Source organism: Vigna angularis, chromosome 2 (assembly GCF_016808095.1).
Source record: "Vigna angularis cultivar LongXiaoDou No.4 chromosome 2, ASM1680809v1, whole genome shotgun sequence".
Classification (NCBI taxonomy): domain Eukaryota; kingdom Viridiplantae; phylum Streptophyta; class Magnoliopsida; order Fabales; family Fabaceae; genus Vigna; species Vigna angularis.
Genome location: NC_068971.1, coordinates 9,962,847 through 9,986,067, shown reverse-complemented (window position 1 = coordinate 9,986,067; position 23,221 = coordinate 9,962,847). Strand labels below are relative to the sequence as shown.

Below are 23,221 nucleotides of genomic sequence, written 5' to 3'. Positions count from 1 at the left end.
TATCTTCAGTACCAGTTTATGTTCCTTTCTATTTTCTAGAGCCATTATTTCCTCAGTTTCATCTATGATCCCTCTGCACATTTTTCCCTTTACATTGTTAATAGATACTTTTTGTTGAATTTTATTTCCTAGAACACGTTTCTAGTATATTGTTTTAGATATATGTTATTAGTTTTTCTTATTTATTACATTCAACAATTTTTGTTCTATACCTTATATATATGTCTCTGTTAGTGTTATGCCAACATCGCTTGTCATATTATTGCCATGTACCCTAAAGGTTGCCAAGTCACAAGGGAACAATGTCACCATACCAAAAGAGTGCTGCATAGAAAAGAGTCTCTGGCTGAAAGGAACTAAATGATAACACCCATTTGAATTGTAAAACAAAAAGAAAGCTTCTTTTTATATAATAATATTGGAAGAGATAGATACAAGACATACTCAAACATGAAATACACTACCAAAACCCTGAAATAAGTACCTAACACAAAAAAAAAAAATAAAAAAACAATGTCTTCTAAATGATAAAATTTTAATAATAAAAAGGTTCAGTTGATAACACCAAACAAGCAATCATCCATCCAGAAGCTATATAAGAAAGAACCAAAGAAAGGTATACAGTGAAATTCTATTCTAGCAAATGCATTTATAGCATTGACAGGAGCCATATGTCTGTGTCATTGTAGTATCCTGTCTGACAATTCTTATTGCCCGCACAAAAAAAAAAAACCACTTAAGTGTTACTGCTTTACCTGGTTAGGTTGTGGACAGTCAACCATGAATCCAAGTAAACATCGGACATCATTTGAGGCCAATGAAGGAGATGCAGCCACTATTAGAAGTTCAACAACCACCAAGAGCTCATCAACCAAAGCATTGATTTCACCTACTGGACGTGTAGACCCAGTTAGGGAAACAGTATTTAACGAATCAATTTCAGGAACAGTCCAATAACATCTTCTGCAGCCATCAAGAAGCATCTGAATGGCATTAGCATTTCGCATTACCATTGACTCAGTGAAAACCATATCTGCAAGAGATGATAAAAGCTTCTTTTGTATGCCGTAACTACACAAACTCCAATTTTTTAAATCTAACAACAGTGTAGTGAAGAGCTGCACTTTAAGTGCATGGTTGATCTTCTGAGATTGACAAAGGGATACAACAGCAGCAACAAGTTCCTCATCTTTTACACCATCATGCTTTCTAACATCAAGTGAAGATAGAGTTCGTAGAAGATAATTTAAAATTTTTGATAGAACCTCTGGTCCTCTACCACGAGCCAATTCTTCATTGTTCCTTGGATGTTGAATAGCTGTGGATATAATTCTAAATACTGAGGCAGCCAGAGAAGTGGTGGCTGAAGACAAAGGTGACCTCCCTTGCTGAGGTTCCAGAGTATTTTCATGTAGATTGCTTATAGTCAAAGGAAGCAAAGACAAGGGACCACCATAGGACAATGCCCATAAAGCATCCACAGGACGCATTCGTGTAGCAACGTGGACTTGCCCAAGAACCTCAGCTGGACGACGAAGGGTTCCTGAATCATTATAATAAAGGAACTATAAGAAGACTGGACAACAATACAGAAAATTTTATACACCTTCATTATAAAAGAAATTTTATATTGCAATGACAGTAGATATATCTTAAAAAACCTAGGATGAAAGCTTTAAATACAGAAATGCTAATTACAGATAATTTTCCCAAGACCAATGCTTTTGTGATCCAACAAAAGACTACACAAAGACAACTATACAAGATAACCTCACGAGACAGCTTAATCACAGATAGAACACTAATAGTATGTCTATTTCTCAATGAATTTCATACCATTTACCCACCCTTTAATTTGGTTAATATTCATTGAAAGACTTTTTATAAACAATAATAATACAACTTTATATGCATGGATATGAGCTTAATGCAAGCCCCTAACTGATCTGTTCTTGATTCCCAAAAATAAAACAGTTTTTCAATTATATAGTTTTAAAACAAAAGAAAATGAAGTTTCAGAAATCAAGAATCAAAGACTTGGAATTAGAGTAGAAGCATCCTGAGGAAAAAGAAAATTTTTCACTACTACAGATTAGAGAAGAACCACCATTGTGATGATTACAAACACTAACCGAAAATACAGTAAATCACTTTTTATTTCCATCATATAAATCCACAAACTAACCTTCGAACAATTATTTACCGGGTACCAGGGCCTTTCTGCATGACAAATCAATATGCATTTATGCAGTGTTTAAAATTCATTACTCATGTATTATCATAAAAGAATCAATAGAAATTATCAAACCTGAAGCACCAGAGGGTGAAGCATCAGGACAGAAACGCCCACTGAGCAAACTGGGATGATAGAGCAGATGAAGGCAACCTCCTATATCTGCATCCAAAAGCACACTTTCCTCTGCCTTGTTCTGCACATACGCATTTGTTGCTAGCCATGGTAGCCCGGCAGCATTACCAAAAGAAGGAACTATATCCCCACCTCTAGAAGCCATGCATGACATTCTTTCTGGGCCAATTGGTTCCTTGAATATGTAAACAGGACCCATCTCAGCAAACAGAGGACATTGGCGACGGCGGCGTTGCAAACCAGCCATAGTAGGAGGAGGGTTAGTTCCTATGCAGCAAAAGGCAAGAGGTTTGGAAATTCGAGGGAACTCAAAAGGGCGACTTTCATACAAAGATCCATCTATATACAATCTGACTTCACTTTCTGCTTTCCCAAGAATTCCATGCTTGCCTATATGTTCAAGACCAATGAAGTACCAGCATTGTGGTTTGAAAGCATAGGTAAAATGCAAAGAAGATTTCTTTCCCTTTACACTAGCAGTTTCAACAACCAAAAATTGAGCATGGAAATAAGCCTCTATACCCTGATTATCACCGGATAAAAAACTGAACAGCCTTGGCATGTGTGCTGTACCTTCACCAGCAAGTGCACTAGCTGCAGCAGCAGCTGACATAGCTGATGATTTACCAGACCTAGCTGCTGCAGCAGCAGCAATTGCAGCAGCAACTGTAGCTGTATTTAATGTGTCTGCAAATGATTCAATGTAGATCCATGTTGCAAAAGCATATCCATTGATAAATGGCCAACGGCTTTCGCCTGGACCAAGCAAACCAGAACTTTCACCATCAAACTCAAAGGTGCAAGCTGGTCCCATTGACTCCTTTCCACTTATTGCCTTCTCCAATGCTAGTGTTAGTCGAGGAGCCCAAACTGTTGTAAGTGTTTTTGTAATTACTTGAAACCATCTATAAAGATCACTCACATTGAGAGAATGACCAGCTAAATATTGTATGCAGTGGCACAAAGGAGTTCCATCCCACCTCATTTGACCATTCAAGCCAACATCCACAGTGAAAATTTTTTCTGCTGTTCTCAACAACACTTCTAACAATCCAGCCATTGAGCACATTGCTCTATTTCTAGTACAAGCCCTTAATATCACAAGTAGTCCCCTTACCATCTGTGTCCTTGGTGACATCACATCATCTGTATCACCAGCATAAGGAAGCCAAGGAATAAGTTCACCTGCCACAATGGCAGCCCGGGAATTCAGCATCACACTGGGAGGATTATTATCTTCATCTTCTTCAAAACTTTCCACACCACCCATTGTTGCAAGAAGGGAATCTACAATTAAGAAAGGCACACTGTCCATTTCTTCCCCACCATCAAAAATTTCTACACCACTTGCGATATTCTTCAACTTGTCCATACCTTCAGGTTTCCCCATAATAGCAGAATCAACTAAGTGGAGCAGTTCTGGAGAAACATTTGGCTTTGCATGTTTCTGTCTTGGCTTTGGTGGAGAATTAAAAGTAGAATATCCGCTAGAATCAAAATTAATTGATGCGGAAAAATGCTTAGATGTATGACCATAATGTCCTTCTGACCCAGGACTATAAGAAAGATTATCTTGATTCATGTCTGCAACTGGGGAAGAATCATTCTCTATTGAGTTTGATCCAAATGATTGTTGAAAATCCTCTGCATTTCCACCATATGGATGTTGTTTACTATCAGAACCAGACGAGCGGTTTGAATCCTCATACTCATTACTTTTATCTTGGTCTTTCAAAGATACTTGCTCAAACTGGTCATCGTCCATTACTGTAGTTACAGAATCAATAACTTGTTCTTGCAAGTTAGCCCTTTCATCTATAAATTCAACCCCAACACTGCTGCTAGAATTTACATTTTGCTGATGAGGACTCCCAATAAATTGTTTTACACCACTATCTACTATTTCATCAGTATCTAATTCATTACCAGATATCTTTATCTCTTTTGTTTCTTCGTTTTCTTCCATCAAAATACTTATGAGTGAGCTAAACAATATTCATTCCAATTATGAAAGCCCAATCCACCTGTAAGTAGCAATTTTACAATAACCCCAAAACAGCTTAATGGACAGCAAGTTCTATACGAACATTTTGGAAGAAAAGACATTATGTCATGCATCAAACAAGAAAACCAAAAACCCTATGGAAAGAAACCAATTAAACGAAAATAGAAAATGCTTCTACGATGGCCAATACTCAGATCCACATTCTCTGCACTCACTTTTTGAACGCATTCAGCAATTTAGAACGATCAAGTTAAGATCAGCCCGCTTGGATTATATCTTGGTAATTCAACTTAAAACACATCTAAATCTCAGCAGCTGATCTTTTATCCAACAGTTATAAATGCACAAAATGCATGATTATACACAAAAACGACTGCACCGAATCTGGATCCTCTATGACTCTAATATTATATTTCATATGCATAAAATTGAACCTAAACGAAGTAAAAAAAGGTGATTCATGAGTTGCACACTATTTATTGATCTGGTTAACTAAAAGCATGTAAATGGTTGACAATGACAGTTCGTCCACTATTTCAGTACAAAAGGTCCTGCGAGGCAACTAAAAGTAAGCTTGATAATCTTTAGTTTGACCAAGCACACAAGAAATCATTATAAAACTTCAGATTACAATAGTCTAGAGTACACACTAAGAGGAAATTCATTAGCTTCCTCGGTCAACTCAAACAACTAGTTCATTTGCTTAGATTTGAGTTGATAAAAAAATTTCCAATTACTAAATGAAGTAAAGTGTGCACAAGTAGAAGCTCAAAAACACTGACACTGAAAAACGCTCCAGCGTTTAGTTAAGTTAACCATTTGAAATCGATTCAATCCAACAAGAACGCAACAACAGTAAGTAAAAACAACCACACGTTCATCCAAAGCTAAAAGTCGTCGCTTAGCCAAAAACGCAAAAAACAAGTCTCGGATCTTGCTCGAACACAAACTCAAGCAATCGAATCGACTCTGATCGCCTCGCATTGCGAAGGTGGATCGAGAATCAGCAGATCTCTCCGCTACGTCTCGCGCATTCGCGCAGGATTCGATCGAAGCTTGAAAAGTCAATGAAAGAAAATGCACGGATCGCAACGAAATCCACATTGCTGCTTCAGATACACATAAAACCAAGAAGAAGAAAATATAGGTCATAGTTTGGCTTACCTTCTATAGTATTCCGGCGCGGAGTGTCGTTCGGTCTGATCGCCGGTTCCGATCGAGGATTCGACGGAAATGAAAGTGTGGAGAGAAAAAGTGGAAAGGGAGTGAATTGGAGATGGAGGAGAATAAGGCGAATTGGGCGCGAAAGAGAAAAAGAAGAGAAGAGAAAGAAGGAGGTTGGTGCTGCTTGTGTTGGTTGTTGCAGCTCGTTCTATTCTGGAATTTTCAACCTGCAACCTCCTAAATGAAACGACAAAGTTTTTCTTAAGCGATTTTTTAACATGAAAAAATCAGTGATAAATTTTAATATTTAAAATTAGTAAATTTAAAAATTATTAATTTAATCCAAAAAAATTATAAACTAATTGTATTGACGTTTGTTTCTCTAAAAAGTTAAAAAGATTTCCCTTACTAAGCTAATATTTATTAAAAAGAAAAAAAAATATGGATCTCAATTTTTAATTTTTAATGAGCTATATAAATTTTTTAAATTATCAAAAACACATTTTTCTTTTGTACAGAATTCATTATTTTAATTTTTAACCAGCACAATTATACAAATTTTAAAATTAATTGTAATAATAATAATAATAATCTATTCCTATATTAAAAATTTATTTTCTTTTTCTGTGTATAATTTAATATTTTAATTTTAGTTTTTATAATATAATTAGTATTAACTAATTTTTTTAATAGTAACCATTATTTTGAAATTCTTTTAAATAAAATGGTCATAGATTTTATTATTTTTTGCTCTTCATCATATTTATAGTTTTACACTGAGAGGTACTTTTTACAGTTATTTCTAATTTCTCTTTTTTTAACTTAAAAAAATGTGAGAGGACGTGTGCTTTTGCGATTAATAAGCTAAAATCCTTTTTTAGGTTTCTAATTCTTATAAAAAAAATTAATTAGATCTTTAATTTATTTGTTTTAATTTAATTTTTAAAATTTTTAAGATAATTTAATTATGTCATTTGTGATAGATTAATATTAAACTTCATTAAATCATTTTATTTTAAAATTTTAAATATTTAAATTAATTTAATTTTAAATAAAATGATTTAATATATAAATTTTAACAAAAATCTAAGATCAATTTAACAAAAAAAAACTTAATTAGATATTTTTAAAAACTAAAATATTAAATTAAAAAAAAATAAAAATTAAAGATTTAATTTAATTTTTTATAAAAATTAAAGAAAGAAATGGATTTTAGCCTAATAATAAATACATCGTTAAGGACAAAAGAGTGTGTGTGTGTGTGTGCTTAATCTGGGTTTATGCGCCTTGTCCAACCAATATAAATGTTGGACTCTCATCTCAGGACATAAGCATAGGTGCCTCACAGAAATTTAAAAAATCTCTGTTGTTCGTCTTCTGATTCGCAGCAGACAAAAAAAAAAAAAAAAGAGAAAGTTTGTGAAGTCACAAATAAAAGTGTCATTTGAACCCCTCTTTCATGAGTTGACCCTAACTCCTTCTAAAATCAAACCCCAATTTTCTAACTCCCTTAATAGGGGGCTTTTTAAAAGCCTCAACCCCTAAAGCCCCACATAAAGTGGGCTCGGGTAGGGTTAGGATGGGGCTAGCCCCCAAACTAAATTAATTCACTTTTAATGTTTTTTTAGTTATTTCTTTTATTTACTTTACAAGTTCAATAATTTTCAAAATTTGCATGATATTTTATATTTTTTTAAGGTTTAATAGGTTCGGAGGTCCCTATATTTGTGGGTTCGTTTCAGTTGGGTCCTCCAATTTTTAAAGTGATCAATTGGGTCCCTGATTTGGTAAATGTGATTCAATAATAGAATCTCCGTTAAATGTAGTTAACGTACGTTAACTTTGTTATGAAGTGGAAGCTGAGTCATCCAGGTGGCAATCTTTTCGTGTTTATTGTGGCTGCAAGACATCTTCACAGAGAGAGAAGGGAAGGAAGAGTGGGTGTTGGTGGTTGTCTTCCTCATGGCAACCCTTTCCTCCATCATCTCCCTTTCTTCTCTTCCTCCTCTCCGTCGCCACCCTTCTCTTTCACCCTTTCCTCACTCTCTTTCTCTATCATTCTCTCGCACAAAACCTCATTCTCCCTTTCTCCTTATTGCTTTTTCTGCCCATTCTTCAGATGATTTCACCTCCAAATCCAAGGTACCCTTTTTCCATTCCTTTATTCCCTATAAATATTTCTCTTCTTGCTATTCTTCGCATAGCTTCTCTTGATGTGGCTATTAATTTTCCTCCCCTCTATTGGAGTGTGTATTTGATTACAGAGTTCAATTTTTAAATAATTTCTTTTTAACTTCCTGGCGTGAACTCTTTCACACAAGCCCTTTAGGTGCTGTGAAAAATAATTATAGTGGAAAAAGAACCTTTTTTTTCGATAATCGAGTGTAACCTTTTTACCTCCTGCCATGAAAAGGATTATATCTGGAATGCTGGGCCTGCTTCCATCTGATCAATTTCACGTTGTCATTGAGGCTTTGTGGGAACCCCTCTCCAAGTTGCTGATTTCTTCAATGACGACTGGGTATGTTCAATTATATATGTTCTGAATAATATAAAAATATTATAAATCCACCTATACAGCTTAAAAGATTGCCACCTGAATGCCTCAGCTTTCACTTCATAACAAAGTTAACGTACGTTAACTACATTTAACGGAGATCCTATTATTGAATCACATTTACCAAATTAGGGACCCAATTGATCACTTTAAAAATTGGAGGACACAACTGAAACGAACCCGCAAATATAGGGACCTCCGAACCTATTAAACTTTTTTTAATTAAATATAAATGTATAAATATTGATTTTATAAAAACTTGTTTAAAATAATTTTTTAATTATAAGTATATTTTAAATATATAATTTTATTATTTTAGAAAGTTAAAAAAAGAAAATTTTTATTATTATTTTTATTTAAAAGAAAATGAAAAAAATTTCAAAAAAGAAATTATAAAAGTAACACAGTTGAAAATTCGATTTTTCAATAATCGAATTCTGATATCTATATAAATATTTGAAATATTAATTATGGATAGATTTTAAATTCAAATATACTAATTGGATGACTTTTTAATATCGGTGTAAAATTTTTATTTTTTATAGTTTGTCATATAAAATTCTTTTGTTGAATGTTTTGTATAGATATATACATTAAAAAATTAAACCACAAACTTTTTAAAGTTTAAAATTAATTTCACGTAATAAAAGAACTAACTTTTTAGTGAAAATCCTTGTTAGGCAAAATTCTTATAAATATCATATATGTTAGTATACAAGATCTATATGTAATCCTAGTGGTTATAAAATCATATTTTTTTTCTAACCTTTTAGATTAAATTAATATTTTAAAATCATACTTATCTTTATCTAACAAAGATCGTTTTTATTGAATTATTTATCATAATTGAGCCGATTGTAATAAAAAATAATTAAATAATAGATACAATATTTTTAAATAAATATAATGTTATAATTTATAATACTAAAATTAAAATTATTATTGTATTTAATTATTAACATATAAAATAAATAAAAATTATAATAATTATAATAATAAATAAATTACATCAATGTCTCTTAATAAGAAACTAATAAAAAAGATAAATGAATATAATATAAAATATATGAAAAAGACATAAAAATATATAAATTGATGTAAATGACTAAATTATACGTTTCATACATTTTTTTAAAAGAATTATATAACTTTGTAAATAATAAATATTAATTTTATTAAATTTGGAAAATTAAAAAAGTTAAAAAGTTATTAAGTCAAAATTTTAACATGTTCACACAAATTAAAAATAATGTAATTTTGATCACAAATCTTAATCGAATGATATTGATTTAAACTAGTGACAAAATAGATTACCATCTATAAATAAATTCGTTAGTCTATCAAAAATTTTCAAACTAAATTAAATTTTTTTAACTTTTAAACCTATTTTATGTGGATATCTCTGAACCGTCAAATTTACAAACCAATATTAAGAAACCAAAATTAAGATGAAAAAATTATCAAAACAAAATTTGGAAATTAAGGAATAATTGTATAAAAACATTATTATTAAACTAATTAATATAGAAACATTTATGAAGTAGAAAATTAACTTTATTGGTAAAAAAATATAATTATACATGAATCAATTATGGTTATAAGTTATTACTAACAAAGATAAAATGAAAGCTGGATAAAAAATACACATGATTTATGACTATTTGTATGATAATATTATGTTTCTGGACGTTAAATTTTGTAAAAAAAAAAAAATTTAACCCTTTTTAAATAAAGAGTTTTTTTTGGCCCTATAAGCTTTTTTGACTCCAACCCATGAATTAGGGCCAAATCTTATTAAAGGGTTCATTTTAAAGCTCTCTAGTCACATAGTCACATAGGCATAGTTCACAAGGTCTGACATCTTCTTCACTCTCTTTCTTTTTGTTTTCTCATTCATTTTTGCTTTTCTTTTTCATCCCACTCGTTTTGCGTCATTTGGTGGCGAATTCCGGTGCACCCCATATTCGAAGCTTCAAAGTCGAGTCTTTAATCGGAATGTGCACTCTTTATGCGATTATCAGTCATGGGCACTTCTTTTGTGAGTGGTGTGCATGAAAGAATGAACTCTTCTGCTTAAAGATTCACTTCTATTGTGTGTGATCATGAATTGTTTCTGAAAATGCGGTAAAAGGTGTTAAATGGGAACATTTCCTTCATTTTTACGTCCAAGCAAGTCTTCTTTGGTTTGTCTTGGACTCAACTCTATTATTTCTGTTTTCTCAAGTTATCCACTTTTTTATGGACACAATGCTTTTTTGCCAACAAAAGTCTCCCTCTTGATGATTGTGTGTGGTATATGTGATTTCGTTTTTATTTCTTTTTTTCTTGTAAGGGATAACGAAAACTAGAAACGAATTAACTCAATTTCTGGCAAATTTGTATTCTTTTACTTTATAGAAACAAGAGTGTGACCGAAATTCTTAGATCCTCAAGCTGCACTAAAAAATTATGAAATCTCACAGAACCCTGTTTCTCTATCTCACTCATTCCGGTGAAAGTATTGTATCCTGATGCTTAAAAGTTTGTGACTTTGTTGATGGATTTAATGTGGACGCTGATAAATGCTGTATATGCTTTTTACATATTTGAGAGGCTGTGATTATGATTGTGTAGCAAAAATTATTTTTGTCCCCCCTTCATCTATAGGTGGCTTAGTATTCAATGTGCTGCCAATAGTTTGATAAATTTGTTTCCTAAGCCTAAACTCTGATCCTTAAGGAATGAACCATTTAACTTTAAATATGATGATCACTGTTTCATCCCTGCAAGTGTGAATATGAGTTTGTGATGGTTGGTTTTCTAATACTTTGCATTACTGTGGAGATAGATATTGTTGAAATCTGTTGGTGATGGATTGCTCTGATCATGCAAGTAAAATGGCAAAATCCGCTACAGGGAGTAGTGCTATCCGGAGGAGGCCTCGGGTACTACTTGCTGCTTGTGGAAGTGTTGCTGCTGTAAAGTTTGGACATGTTTGCCGTTGTTTTGCAGAATGGGCAGAAGTGAGGGCAGTTGTCACAAAATCATCCTTGCGTTTTATTTCTGTACAAACATTTCCTAAGGAGATTCATGTATTTTGGGATGATAATGAATGGAACACTTGGAAAAGGATAGGTGATCGTGTGGTTCATATTGAGCTTATTAGATGGGCTGAAATCATGGTCATTGCTCCATTGTCAGCTAATACTCTTGGTAAGGTAATCAAACTGACAAACTTGGCTGGTCTTATCTCCTTCTATCTGCATTATCATGTGACAAAGGCATCACTATGCATTGAACAAACTGTGTAGTCTAAGACTGGTCTATTTGTGCAACCATGGTGAATAATCTATTATTAGAATGTAGGTAAGTTCCCGATCATCAATGTTCAATTTCATGCTTGGATTTAGATCTTCTCCATTGTTGATTAATAGAATGTATTCATTGTTAGAGAAGATATAGTTTTCATTAAATAAAAAAACTCACTATGATTAGCAATGACATTGTGTGATCCTTGTAATCGGAAAGACTTTGGTGTTGCTGTATGATTGGTTATAGGAAGTAGACATGTCACACTTTTCTGCATTTAGTCAATATTGAAACTGTTAAAATCAAGATCAAATGATTTATATTTATTTCTTATATCCAACTTATAATACACATTTCATCTATCAGTAGTGATTCATGATTCCAAAAATGCATGAATGTAGGGAATCCAATTTGCAGCACACAAGATTCATAAAATTTCTGGCCACTTAATAAAGATTCAAATCTGATGTTCACATCTTGTATAAGTCTGAGTGCATGTTTATATTTTGAGCATATCATTTGCAGTTTCCAATTGGCTCTTGTTATATTTCTCACTTAAAAATGTGTTGTTGTAGATAGCGGGAGGGTTATGTGACAATCTTCTGACATGTATTGTGAGAGCATGGGACTACAGGAAGCCACTTTTTGTGGCACCATCCATGAACTCTATCATGTGGAAAAACCCTTTCACAGAACGGCATTGCATTACCATTGATGAGCTTGGGATCTCTCTCATCCCACCTGTCGCACATAGGGGAGCTAATGGGGATATTGAGCATGGAGCAATGGCTGAACCTTCTACCATTTACTCAACTGTGAGGCTTTATTATGAATTAAAGATGCAGTAAAAGGTGTAGGTAACCAGGACCAACAGTTTTGACCATTATGGTGTAAGTATGGATTTTTGGTTTTGTCAGAAATCTTGACTCTTTTTGATCTTTTATCATTTGAGTTAAGTATTTGAATATACTGTGATCATATTTGATTTGGTCATATAGTTTCATTGAGCAGTGCAGTGCCTCTTACTCTGTAGTAAGTAATAAGACCCCTATTATTGAAGTAAAATTTGATATGAATTTCTTAAAAGTTAAGTGAGATTGTAGAGACTACAAAAAGTATTGTGGATAAGATTATAACTATGTTTAAGAATATGGATAATATGAAATACAATTTGCGCAGTATATATTTGAAATTTTTTAGGCACACAAAGAACATTTATGACTTTTTGCTTAAGTGATTGACTAAGTAGTGCCCACACGTTTATAATAAAATCTCTAATAGTTATTCACAGAACAGCATTAGATTACCATTGAGTTTCATGTAAATCTCTTTCTCAATACCATTGTTGAGAAGTATTGTTTTCACATATATTTGATATAACTTAAAGTAAACAATGAGCCATTAGACTTATAACTATTCAAAAGATCTTTTCTTGGATATAGTAGAAAAAAAAAATTGTATTAATGATTCGTTTTCTAGTAAACCATTTTCTAACAAGTCTTGTTTTACATGTCTCAATGTTTCCCTGTGAGTTTTTCTTTACTTTAAAGATTCATTTATGTGCAATGGTTTTCAAACCATTAGACAACTCAACAGACTCCAAACTTGGTTAACGACCATAAAATTAATTTCATTTCATGGCATTGTACCACAAATGTAATTCCTTATAATTCATTGTTTATGTGAACATTTAGGATTATTTTTGGAACTAATGTTGTAGTTTGATTCTTATAAATACACTAATCACATAGAATGGTTGACTTTCCAACCCTATTAGATATTCTTAGTGTTGCTTCAAGTAATTTAACATTATCATGTTGTTTCTCATGAGGGGTGGACAAATAGAACTGAACTGCACACTAAAAACTAATTCGTATAAACTGAACTGAGCTGTGAAACAGTTCAGACAAACTGAACTGTTTTTTGTTTTATCAAACTGAACTGAACTATACTAAATTGTACTAAACTACAATATAAATTAAACTGAACTACTAACTATACTAATTTTAAACTGAATTATACTAATTTTAAACTGAATTGTACTAGTTTTTAAACTGAATAGTATAACAATATATTTTTTTTTAATTGAAATTTATTTTAATATTTATTTCATTTTATTCATAAATGTCTTACAAATTAATTTTTTAATTATTTGATATTATTATTTTCTATTTTATTTATATTTCTTTTATTATTATATGTGTATAGAAATTATTTTATTATTTTATTATTTATTTATTTATTTTATTTTATTTTATTTTATTTTGTGATGAATATTATTTTACTTTTATATTTATTTTTTTAATTTTTAATTTTTATTTTTTTATATGTGTATATAATTTATTTTATCTTTTTATCTACTTATTTTATTTTAAAATAATTTTTTATTTTTATTTATTTTGTTCCTTCGTAAAATTGTTTTATTAATCAATTATTTATTATTTATATTTTATTATGTAAAAATTAAACTAATATTTATTAATTATTATAATATAATAAAAGATGATACTAGAAAAATTACTCTTAATAAACGTTTGTTAATTTTTTTGTCATTTGATATTTCTATAATATTAATTATTTTTGCTACCTTACTATTTCTTTATGATATTTCATTATATATTCATTTAATAAAATTTAACGTTAAAAAATATATTTTAGTTTTAGTATGTAAAATACTATCATTTAAAAATAATAATATTGATATTTATTTTAAAGTAAGTTGATTTTTAAAATAAACAGTTATTTTAGTGTGTGCGCTTACACACATTTTCATATCATTAAAAGTTTTTTTAACATATTTTTACATATTTAATAATATGTTAAAGAATATAATATATTTACAGTATTATTTTTTTATATAGTTTTTTTTTATGATTTATATTACTTAATCATTTAATAAAATTAAATTTAAAAAAATATATTTTACTTTTATTACTTAAAATAATATTATTTAAATAGTAATATATGTTTATTGATGAAAAAATATACAAATTTGTGATAAAAAAATTTTTCTTAAAAAATTTATTATTAATTTTTTATTTGAACGGTTCTTTTATTAATATTTTATTATTAAATAACGTTTTCTTAGCAAGACGGAACAATTGAACGAGAACTAGAGAAGAGAAAAGAGTAGATACAGTTCTCACAGTTAACTGAACCGAAACTGTTATAAGTTCCGTTTTTAAAAACTAAACCATAAAATAGTATACTGAACTTTTAGTAAAAGTGGATCAGTTTTTTTAAGTATAATATAGTATAGTTAACTATAGTCTAGTACATATCAGTTATTTATACCCAACCCTACATGAACAATAATTTCTATTATCATTTTCAACAACTTATGAAACTTCACTTATTAATTGTGGAACTTAAGAGACATGAACTATTATCAATTTGCTACTTAACATTGATAGTTGAGTGTCTCAGTACTATTTTACAAATATAAGGTCTTAAGATTTATTACTCCTACTAATCATATTCAAGAAATTTTGCACTTTATGATTTTCACAATAGTGCTTCCAAAAGAAAACATCCTTGAATTTTTTCCAATAAAAGATCCTTCAATAGAAAAACATTGCAACGAAACTCAATCTTATCATCATTATCATCTCACCTCTAACAATAGCTTCTTTCACCATTTGCTCAGCCGTGAGACACTATTATCAGAAAAAGATGGAGTAGAAAAAGGAAAATGATCAGGTTTAGCTATTTTAAACATTAGTTTCATTTGGATCTTTCATTGGTTTTGAATATTTGAGTTGATTATGTTTTAGGGCGTTTGACAAAAACTTTAGATGTTTATTTTTTTTTCGGTAAAATTTAGTGAAGTAATGTATTTTTTTTTCTAATTTTATCTTAAAATATTAGTAATATCTTGTTTTTTCTTAAGACAATTTTATTACAAAGAAACGATAAAAACAAACTTTTCTCATTGAAGTTGTGTTCTTGAAAAAGTTTTTTTGTCATAACTAATTTTATAAGAATATAAGTTTAGAGAGATTAAATTAAACAAAGTATTTTAATTATTATAAAATAAAAATATTTTAATATTAAACATGTTTAATAATTAAAAGAATGCTAGTTTATGAATATTTTTCAGTGTTAACTAATATTATTTTGAGCTAAAGTTACAAGATTTTTAGTTAATGTTAACAAAAAAAAATATTTTTATTAAAGTTGATAATTTTTTTTTTCTGTTAATGTTAGTGACAGTTATTTAACATTAACATAATTAGTCAAAGTATTTTTACTATTTGTTTTTTTATCGATGTAGGACAAACATTTTTAAGAGTAATATTAGTAAAGATAATTATATTTAAGGTTGGAAAAAGTTTTTTCCTTTTATTTTAATAAGCTTATTAAACAATATGCTATAAATACCGTTATTTTTCACATCACATTTTATACTATATGAACTTCCATTAAATTTTAATATCTATATATACTCAGTTACATACTCACACATTTTTATCTCAAAATCTAAAATATTGATTTTCATACATAAATTTTTCTCCTCAGAACATAAACTTAATTACCAAGACAGGTCTCAAAGTTTTTAAATATTAAGGAGACTCTGCAAGTCATCCATGAAAATACACCTTTTCACCAATTATAAAACCATAAAATTAAAAAATTAAAAAATTATACAGTTATAAAATTATACATTATTCATTATATAATTATACAATTATAAAATTATAAAAATAATACAGATAAAATATCAATTACATCACCTAATTACATGGAAAGTAAACAACTTAATTAAAAAAATATAAATATTTTTAGTAATCAATAAATAAAAAAACATACTTAAAACTTACAACTTTCTTTTTCTTACTTTTCTTTGTTGTTTTTTTCCTTGTACCCGTCTCCTTTCTTCTCTTTCTCTCACCCTTCTTTATTTCTCTTATCATTTGTACTATTAATTTGGTTTAAATAATTCATTTGGTTTAAATAAAACTTCTATTTATACCATTCATCCTGTTTAAATAATTAAATTTTAAAGCACACATTAATATTGCATTTATTATAATATTTTCTGTTGCGTCTACATTTTTAAATTGAAATCGTAAAAGCTTTTGTCCTCACAAACAATATAAATTTAATTTTTATTGTCATTTAAAAGTATTAATATATTATTATTTCAATGGCAATTTTAAATCTTAAAAAATGATCACACTTTCTTATCTAAAAAAAATAGAGTTGTTTTATATAAAAGAAGATTGCTTATATATTTGATTATGAGTTTAATTTCGGCTTATTTCGATCCCAAAAAATATGTGACCGTCACAACTAGTACTGCATGTCATAGTTTCCACACAGAAAATTCAAAAAACTTGAGCTTCTCATATATCTCTAACTGTTTTTGAAAACTTTTACGAGAAAGAGAAGGACACTTTCTTTAAGGTGATGAACTTTTCTGTATACTTTCATTCTTTTTGTTTCTGCATTCTTTGGTTCGTTATCCCTTTCGGTCTTGTTTCATTTGGTGAGCACCCCTTCAACATTAGAAGCTTCAATCGATTCTTTGACAAAGGTTCATGCAGCATTTCTTGTTCAGTGTAGTATGTCATGCATGATACAATAAATTCATCTGTTTCAAGATTCACCTCTCCCTCTTCTTGTCGTGATCTTGCATGGTTTCCGAATATGTAGGCATTACTGAGTGTCAAATGGTGCAAGCAAATCTTCTTTGCTGAAGCTATCAACTTTCTTTCTTGATGTTACAAGCATTTCTATAATTCATGATCAAAGTTTTATGCTTTCACATATTTGTAACAAGAATCATTGTTCTTTCCCATCTTCTACCGAAAACATGGTATTCTTATATGTGTTTGTTCTCCTTCAACTATGTAGTTCAATATGTTAGTTGCAGTTCTTAGATACATGCATGTGTATGAACCAGTGATGGTTTTTTTTTCTGAATTTTCGCATTAGTGTAGTAACTGATAAATGAAAACTGAAGTATGGTTTTACATTGACAAATTCATCAGAAGAAAGTAGAATTGTTGAAATCTGTAGATGATGGGTGACCCAAATCCTGCGAGTAATAATATTCCACAGTCTTCTCGAAGTAATATTCCACAGTCTTCTCGAAGTAATATTCCGCAGTCTTCTCGAAGGCGTAGTGTTCAGCCGAGAACGCCTCGGATTCTGCTTGGTGCTTGCGGGTGCACTGATGCTGCAAAATTTTCGCTTCTTTGTCAATTTTTTTGTAGATGGGCAGATATAGATGTTGTTTTCACACGGGCCGCGATACCTTTTCTTCAAGTTTCACCAATTCCCCGTCCAGCATTTAATCCTAGGAAAACTGCTGCACAGCATCTGGAATGGGCTGATGTCATGGTCATTGCTCCATTGTCTGCAAATACCCTTGCCAAGGTAATCAAACCAATAAACTTAGCTGTGTGTCAACCCAATTGAATCATTTACTGCAACAACAAAATAATGCAGAGGTTGTCTAGATCACACAACACCATTCAGTTCGATCAGATTAGGGAAAAACTTACGTACAATGTTTAAGTACTTGTTGTTATGTTGTTCATGAATTGAAGATTTTTATGACACTTTAACATTCTGGTTTTTACTCTCGGTTTTTCTTTTACTATTTAAGCTCAGTTCTTTAACATTGGAATTTGTTGTTTCATCTATTGTGTTGCAGATTGCGCAAGGGATATCTGACAATACTTTGACAGAAATTGTGCGAGGTTGGGATCCTAACAAGCCACTATACGTTGCACCTGCCATGGACCCTGTTGCGTGGAATAATCCTTTGACAAAACAACATCGCAAAAGATGCGATGAACTTGGCATTACTATCATCGATCCCTCTTCACTGGGTCAAATGGCTGAACCTACTGAAATTTCTTACATTGTCAGGATCTCTAATGAAGAGATTTGGGACTAATTTTTCTTTAGCTAGACGAATCACTCGACAACTTATTTGGAGTATTTCGGTCTTTTTTTTTTTTGTATCTGTAAAGAAAGAAAAATATTCAAAGTTAAAATAGTGATGTAAAGCATCTGATGTTTAGGATGGAAGTAATAATGTCTTAGCATATGTACACACAATTGTGGCTAAATCTTTTTATCATTGTTTTGATTGATTTTTTATTTATTTGATGCTTAACAACTTTATTCGATGACTTCGCATTCATTATTATTTTTTCTTTTTCTTTATTACAATTATAAATTTTTGTTTATTTTAATTATTGCATTATTTGTAAGTTGTTAAGTATATTTTAAAATATTACTTTTATGGAGAAGTAACTTATTTCTAATTATTATTCAAATATGTATGATAATTCTAATTTGTTTTCAGTTCTAAGTGTGTATTTGGATGATACTTAACTAGTTAAGTTAAATTTAATGAAAATTAAAAAAAAAAATCTCTAATTTTTAATACAAAAATATCAAATATTGATATAATTTTCAACAAGGAAAATGGAAATTGATAGTTACGTTTTGGGTTTCGCCTTTCAAATTGGGGGTTTTTGTTTTGGTATATGTTTTTTATGAATTGGGATGTAGGTTTTTCATTGCAAATTGATTTTTGGGGTTTATGTCCTTGCAATCTTGATTTTGCAATTTAGGGGTTTCGAATTGGAATCTGAAATTGAGTTCTGTTTTTGGGAATTTCTCGTGTTCTTGATATTTTATTTTGGGGTTTTTCTTTTCTGTGTTTTGATTCATCATTCAAGGATTCTTTCTCGCGGTTTTGGGTTCTTGGGGTAGTTGGTGGTTGGGTGAGTGGTGTCAATGGAGGTGCTGGTGGGTGCGGCCATGGGTGTTGCGGTGATTGACCGTGGAGTCCTTTGGGGGCTTGGTTTGGGCTGGGGTTTGGTTTGAATTGGGCTGGACTTGTTGGGTCGTAAGACCTATTTGTTAGCATAAAGATGAATCTGAGAAGTTTTGATGATGTCTCAAAGTCAAGTCTCAAGTGCTCTTGTTGCAAGAAGATCTTCATGAAGACCTATTTATGTTAAAGCTTTTTGTAATTTTGTAGTCTTATGTATAGGAAGTTGATTCCATGTATTGTATGCTTTTAATTTGCTTTAAGATTCGTTTTGGAATCATAAAACCTCATTTTGACTTAGAATAATTGATTAACAACTAATGATAATTGATTATCAGTAATTGATTATGACAATTATGAGAATTTTCAAGCAAGTTTTTGACCGTTGTGCATTCATTAAATGCATAATCGATTACCTCATTTAGATAACCGATTATCACGCATTAAATAGCTGACAATAGACTTTTGGGTATCCATAAGTGAGATCTCAAGAAATTGGATTGAGACTCTCATTCTAACATACAAAATAATTGAATTTCAAAAAGTTTATCTGTTTTGCTCTGTGTTATAATAAATGTGTTCTAGGGTTTGTGTAACCCTTGTGCTTGTGGCTTTGAGAAGTTGGTGTTGGCATAAAGTGAGAACTTTCACAGGAGTTGTGATTGAGTGTTGTTATTGTTTGTTAGTTAAAGCATGTAATCCTATGTTGGTGATCATCCTGTGTGAAGATTCAAAGGAGGTGTTCATCCCTTGTGGCTTTCAAGATAAGTGAGTTTCATCTCTTGGGTAACAAGAGAAATGTTTTAACCTTAAACTTGTTTATTTTCTTTGTGATTGTAACATTTTGTTGGGTTGTGATAGTGGATCATTAACTCTCATTTGAGATTAACAACTAGACGTAGGATCTTTATCATCTGAACCAGTAAAAAAATCACCTGTGCAATTTTCTCTCTTCCTTACTTTCTTATTTGTTTTAATTTATTTGTTAAGAAACTTAAATTAAAAAAGAAAATATTTAAAGGCAAAATTTGCGATAAGAAACCAATTCACCCCCTTTTCGTTTGTTGTTCATGCTAACAATTTTGCTGCACCGATTTGACACCATTGATGCACAAATTTGAAATTGCAACAACAAAGACCCAATAATAATAATAATAATAAGTCAAGGAAAATTCAAAATAAAAACTTATGTCTCTACAATTAAAATAATGGAAACAAAATTAATTAAAAATGAAATTGGAAATAAATAAAATTAATTGGGATTAAAAAAAAGGTAATTAATGATGTTTTAATTAATTATTTTTTTATTGGTATTGAATGATACTTGCTGATAGGGGAAGCTATGTTTAGCTAAATTCATCTCACATATATGTTTTTGATGATGAACAAAAGAAATGTTTTTTAGTTCTTGCACAACAAATGGCAAAACAATTACTTGATTACTAATGTGTTTGTGCTATGAAACATATTGCACGTTGTATATATAATAGAAATAATCGATTACACTCTTTACATAATCTTTTAAATTTTGTTAGATTTCAGTACATGCTTATCATAGACAAAACAACTATGATTTAATCAATAACATTAATTGTATAATCGATTAAAACACATTGTTATGACAGTATATGTTTATTGAGTGCATTGAAGTGTTTAGAATGAAAAATGTTCAAAACAACTATGATTTAATTTATTACATTAATTGTATAATCGATTAAAACATGTTGCTATGACAATATATGTTTACTGAGTGCATTGAAGTGTTTAGAATGAAAAATGTTTTCAAATTTGCTTAAGTATGAAACTTAACCGATTACATTCTTTTCCTAATCGGTTAAAATGCGAATCTTATGAAAATCATTTTCTTGAAAAGTCATAACTTCCTATAACGGTCATATTTGTTTGTTATTGGCTTGTATGATTTCTTTAATCGATTGAATGATCCATTTAATCTGTTGAATATGATACAAATGTAAAACTGTTAAAGTAGAAGGAAAAGCTAAACAGATACATTATATGCTTAATCGATTAAACTGCGTCAGAGTTTGAAAATTCTATAAATAGACGCATTGCTCGTTGAACCAACATGATTTTATGATCTTACACTTTCATAAATGATTTGTTTGTTGAGAATTAATTGTAGGAGCGTTCTAATCTTCTTGGAGAATCGATTACTCAATTGGAAGGAAATTCACCAAGATTCTCACAAAGAAGTTGTTCTTACACATTGCTGATCATATTCTGCACTTGAGGTGTATTCTTGGAGATCAGTGTCTACCTACAATCAAGAGGATTGTGTTTCCCTATTGCTGTGAGCTAGGAAGAGAACATGTGTGTTCTACTTATTAGAGTTAGAATTGCTCTAAGGTTACAGAAAGTTGAGATTTCTTTCTAGGTTGAGATTGTGAAGTGATTCACATCTTGTGCTATAGGAGATATTAACTTAGGGAAGGAGAGTGCATTGAGAGGAAAGTTCTCTGTATTCTTGCTTGTATAACTCTATCAATATAGTGGTTCCCTTCAACTAAGGTTGTTGAAGGAAGATTGAATGTAGGCTTGACCAAACTAGTATAAATCTCTATGTTGATCTTTCTATCCCTTCTCTTTTATTATTGTTCATACTTGTTTGATTGCATTCCAAGAAAACCTTAAAGATTTTGAAAAGCTTTTGAAAGAACAATTTTTAAAGGGCTAACCAATTCACCCCCTCTTGGTTGAGATTATTCGCATCACTTTCTCTATAATACTTATTCAGTTATTTTGTAGCCTATTATTTGAGTGGAACCCATGAGTGGTCCATATTGAGGACATTGAATTTTTGAACGAGACTTTAGATAATAATGAATGGATAATTTTAGGCAGGGAATAAGAATAGTTGTTATATATAGGGTCAAGATAGACGTTTGATTGATATTGGAACACAAGTGAGGATTGGGGTGCACATGAGTGTGTGGTTGATGAGCATAAGAGTGAGGGATGTGTCTACTTGTTGTACCTAGTAAATCTTGAGACGGTTAGTAGTCTGATATGGGAAAACGACTCCCTCTGGCCTTGTGTGTGAAAAGGAGGTGCTCGGGTGTATAGCCTTCTTTATATGGGGGTGATGTTGTTTGCCTTGTCCTTGTGTGGCAGGAAACATGTTCCTTAGGTGGATGGCGGGACTACTCGAGCATAGTTGTATGAGAGGTTACAGGAGGCCTATAGGGAAGGCTACATGGGGCCTTTAGGGAAGGCTACAGGTTGTGATGTAGAGCACAAGAGTGTGGCTAATTCTTTTCACTATGAAGTTTAAGATATTGTGAAGGCTCATGGTGTTATCCATGATGAAGGATTCATGATGAGGTTAGTTCTGATGGAGGTACATGTGATGATGATTCGTAGTGACGATGTGTTTGGAAACGATGTTGATAAGAATAATGTGGATGGTATAGTAATGATATAATTAACGAGGATGTTGGTGATGATCATGGTATATAAATGATTATGTGAGTAAGGGTAGCACTATAGATGTCATTGTATTAAGTTGTTCTTACTTGTCATGTACATGTTATATAGTTATTGGTTGAGCTATGGTAGCTTACCCATATTTGTTTGTATTTGTGATTGTGTGTGTCTTGTGATGATCATATAATCATTGGTTATACGGGAGTAGGGGATGTTGCAGATGCTCTAGAGACATGATAGAGACGCGAGAATGGGGAGTAACTTTGGTTTATTTAAAGTTTTTGAGTTATGCATTTTAGAAATAATGTATATTGATTAATTTTATTTTTGGTTATTTTAGTAATTTCAAAAGTTTGTAATTGGATTATGTTGTTGGTAGAGTCAGGATTTTGTTTTCATTCCGCAAGTTTATAGTGTCAAAATGTCTAATTAGTACCATTTTTTGCATTAAGAAAATTTTAAAACATTTTACTTTAAATACGATTTGTGATACCCTAAAACTGGGGTGTTACAACATATGCTCCAGATGCATGATAAAGACACGAGAGTGAGGAATCACCTTGATTTATTTACAATTTCGAGATTATAAATTTCAGAAAT

General features: G+C 30.8%; 3 protein-coding genes across 5 annotated transcripts in view; 2 read left to right on the top strand and 1 right to left on the bottom strand.

The window, feature by feature from the left end:
* LOC108328806 (BEACH domain-containing protein C2) overlaps window positions 1-5,789 on the bottom strand; it is a 55,326-nt gene extending 49,537 nt beyond the window's left edge. Inside the window, exons 1-3 of the mRNA XM_017562695.2 lie at window positions 5,538-5,789; window positions 2,309-4,392; window positions 756-1,543 (exon numbers count right to left, since the gene is read on the bottom strand). Of these exons, the coding sequence (XP_017418184.1) occupies window positions 756-1,543; window positions 2,309-4,334 (2,814 nt within the window). The 5' untranslated portion in view covers window positions 4,335-4,392; window positions 5,538-5,789. The remainder of the gene's footprint in view (window positions 1-755; window positions 1,544-2,308; window positions 4,393-5,537) is intronic.
* Window positions 5,790-9,877: 4,088 nt separating this feature from the next.
* Window positions 9,878-12,468, top strand: LOC108328478 (phosphopantothenoylcysteine decarboxylase). 3 transcript variants are annotated; one of them, XM_017562349.2, is made up of 3 exons: window positions 9,878-9,946; window positions 10,922-11,291; window positions 11,958-12,468. In XM_017562349.2, exons 2-3 carry the CDS (start codon window positions 10,944-10,946, stop codon window positions 12,228-12,230), a joined length of 621 nt encoding a protein of 206 aa, XP_017417838.1. In that variant the 5' UTR covers window positions 9,878-9,946; window positions 10,922-10,943; the 3' UTR covers window positions 12,231-12,468. The 3 variants fall into 3 exon arrangements, with proteins under 3 accessions (XP_017417838.1, XP_017417839.1, XP_017417840.1); XM_017562350.2 differs by lacking the exon at window positions 9,878-9,946 and adding an exon at window positions 9,953-10,132; XM_017562351.2 differs by lacking the exon at window positions 9,878-9,946 and having other exon boundaries at window positions 10,146-11,291.
* Window positions 12,469-17,406: 4,938 nt separating this feature from the next.
* On the top strand, window positions 17,407-18,289 carry LOC108327249 (phosphopantothenoylcysteine decarboxylase). Its single transcript, XM_017560972.1, has 2 exons — window positions 17,407-17,763; window positions 18,044-18,289. The coding sequence occupies exons 1-2, from the start codon at window positions 17,407-17,409 to the stop codon at window positions 18,287-18,289; spliced, it is 603 nt and encodes a 200-aa protein (XP_017416461.1).
* Window positions 18,290-23,221: the final 4,932 nt, after the last annotated feature.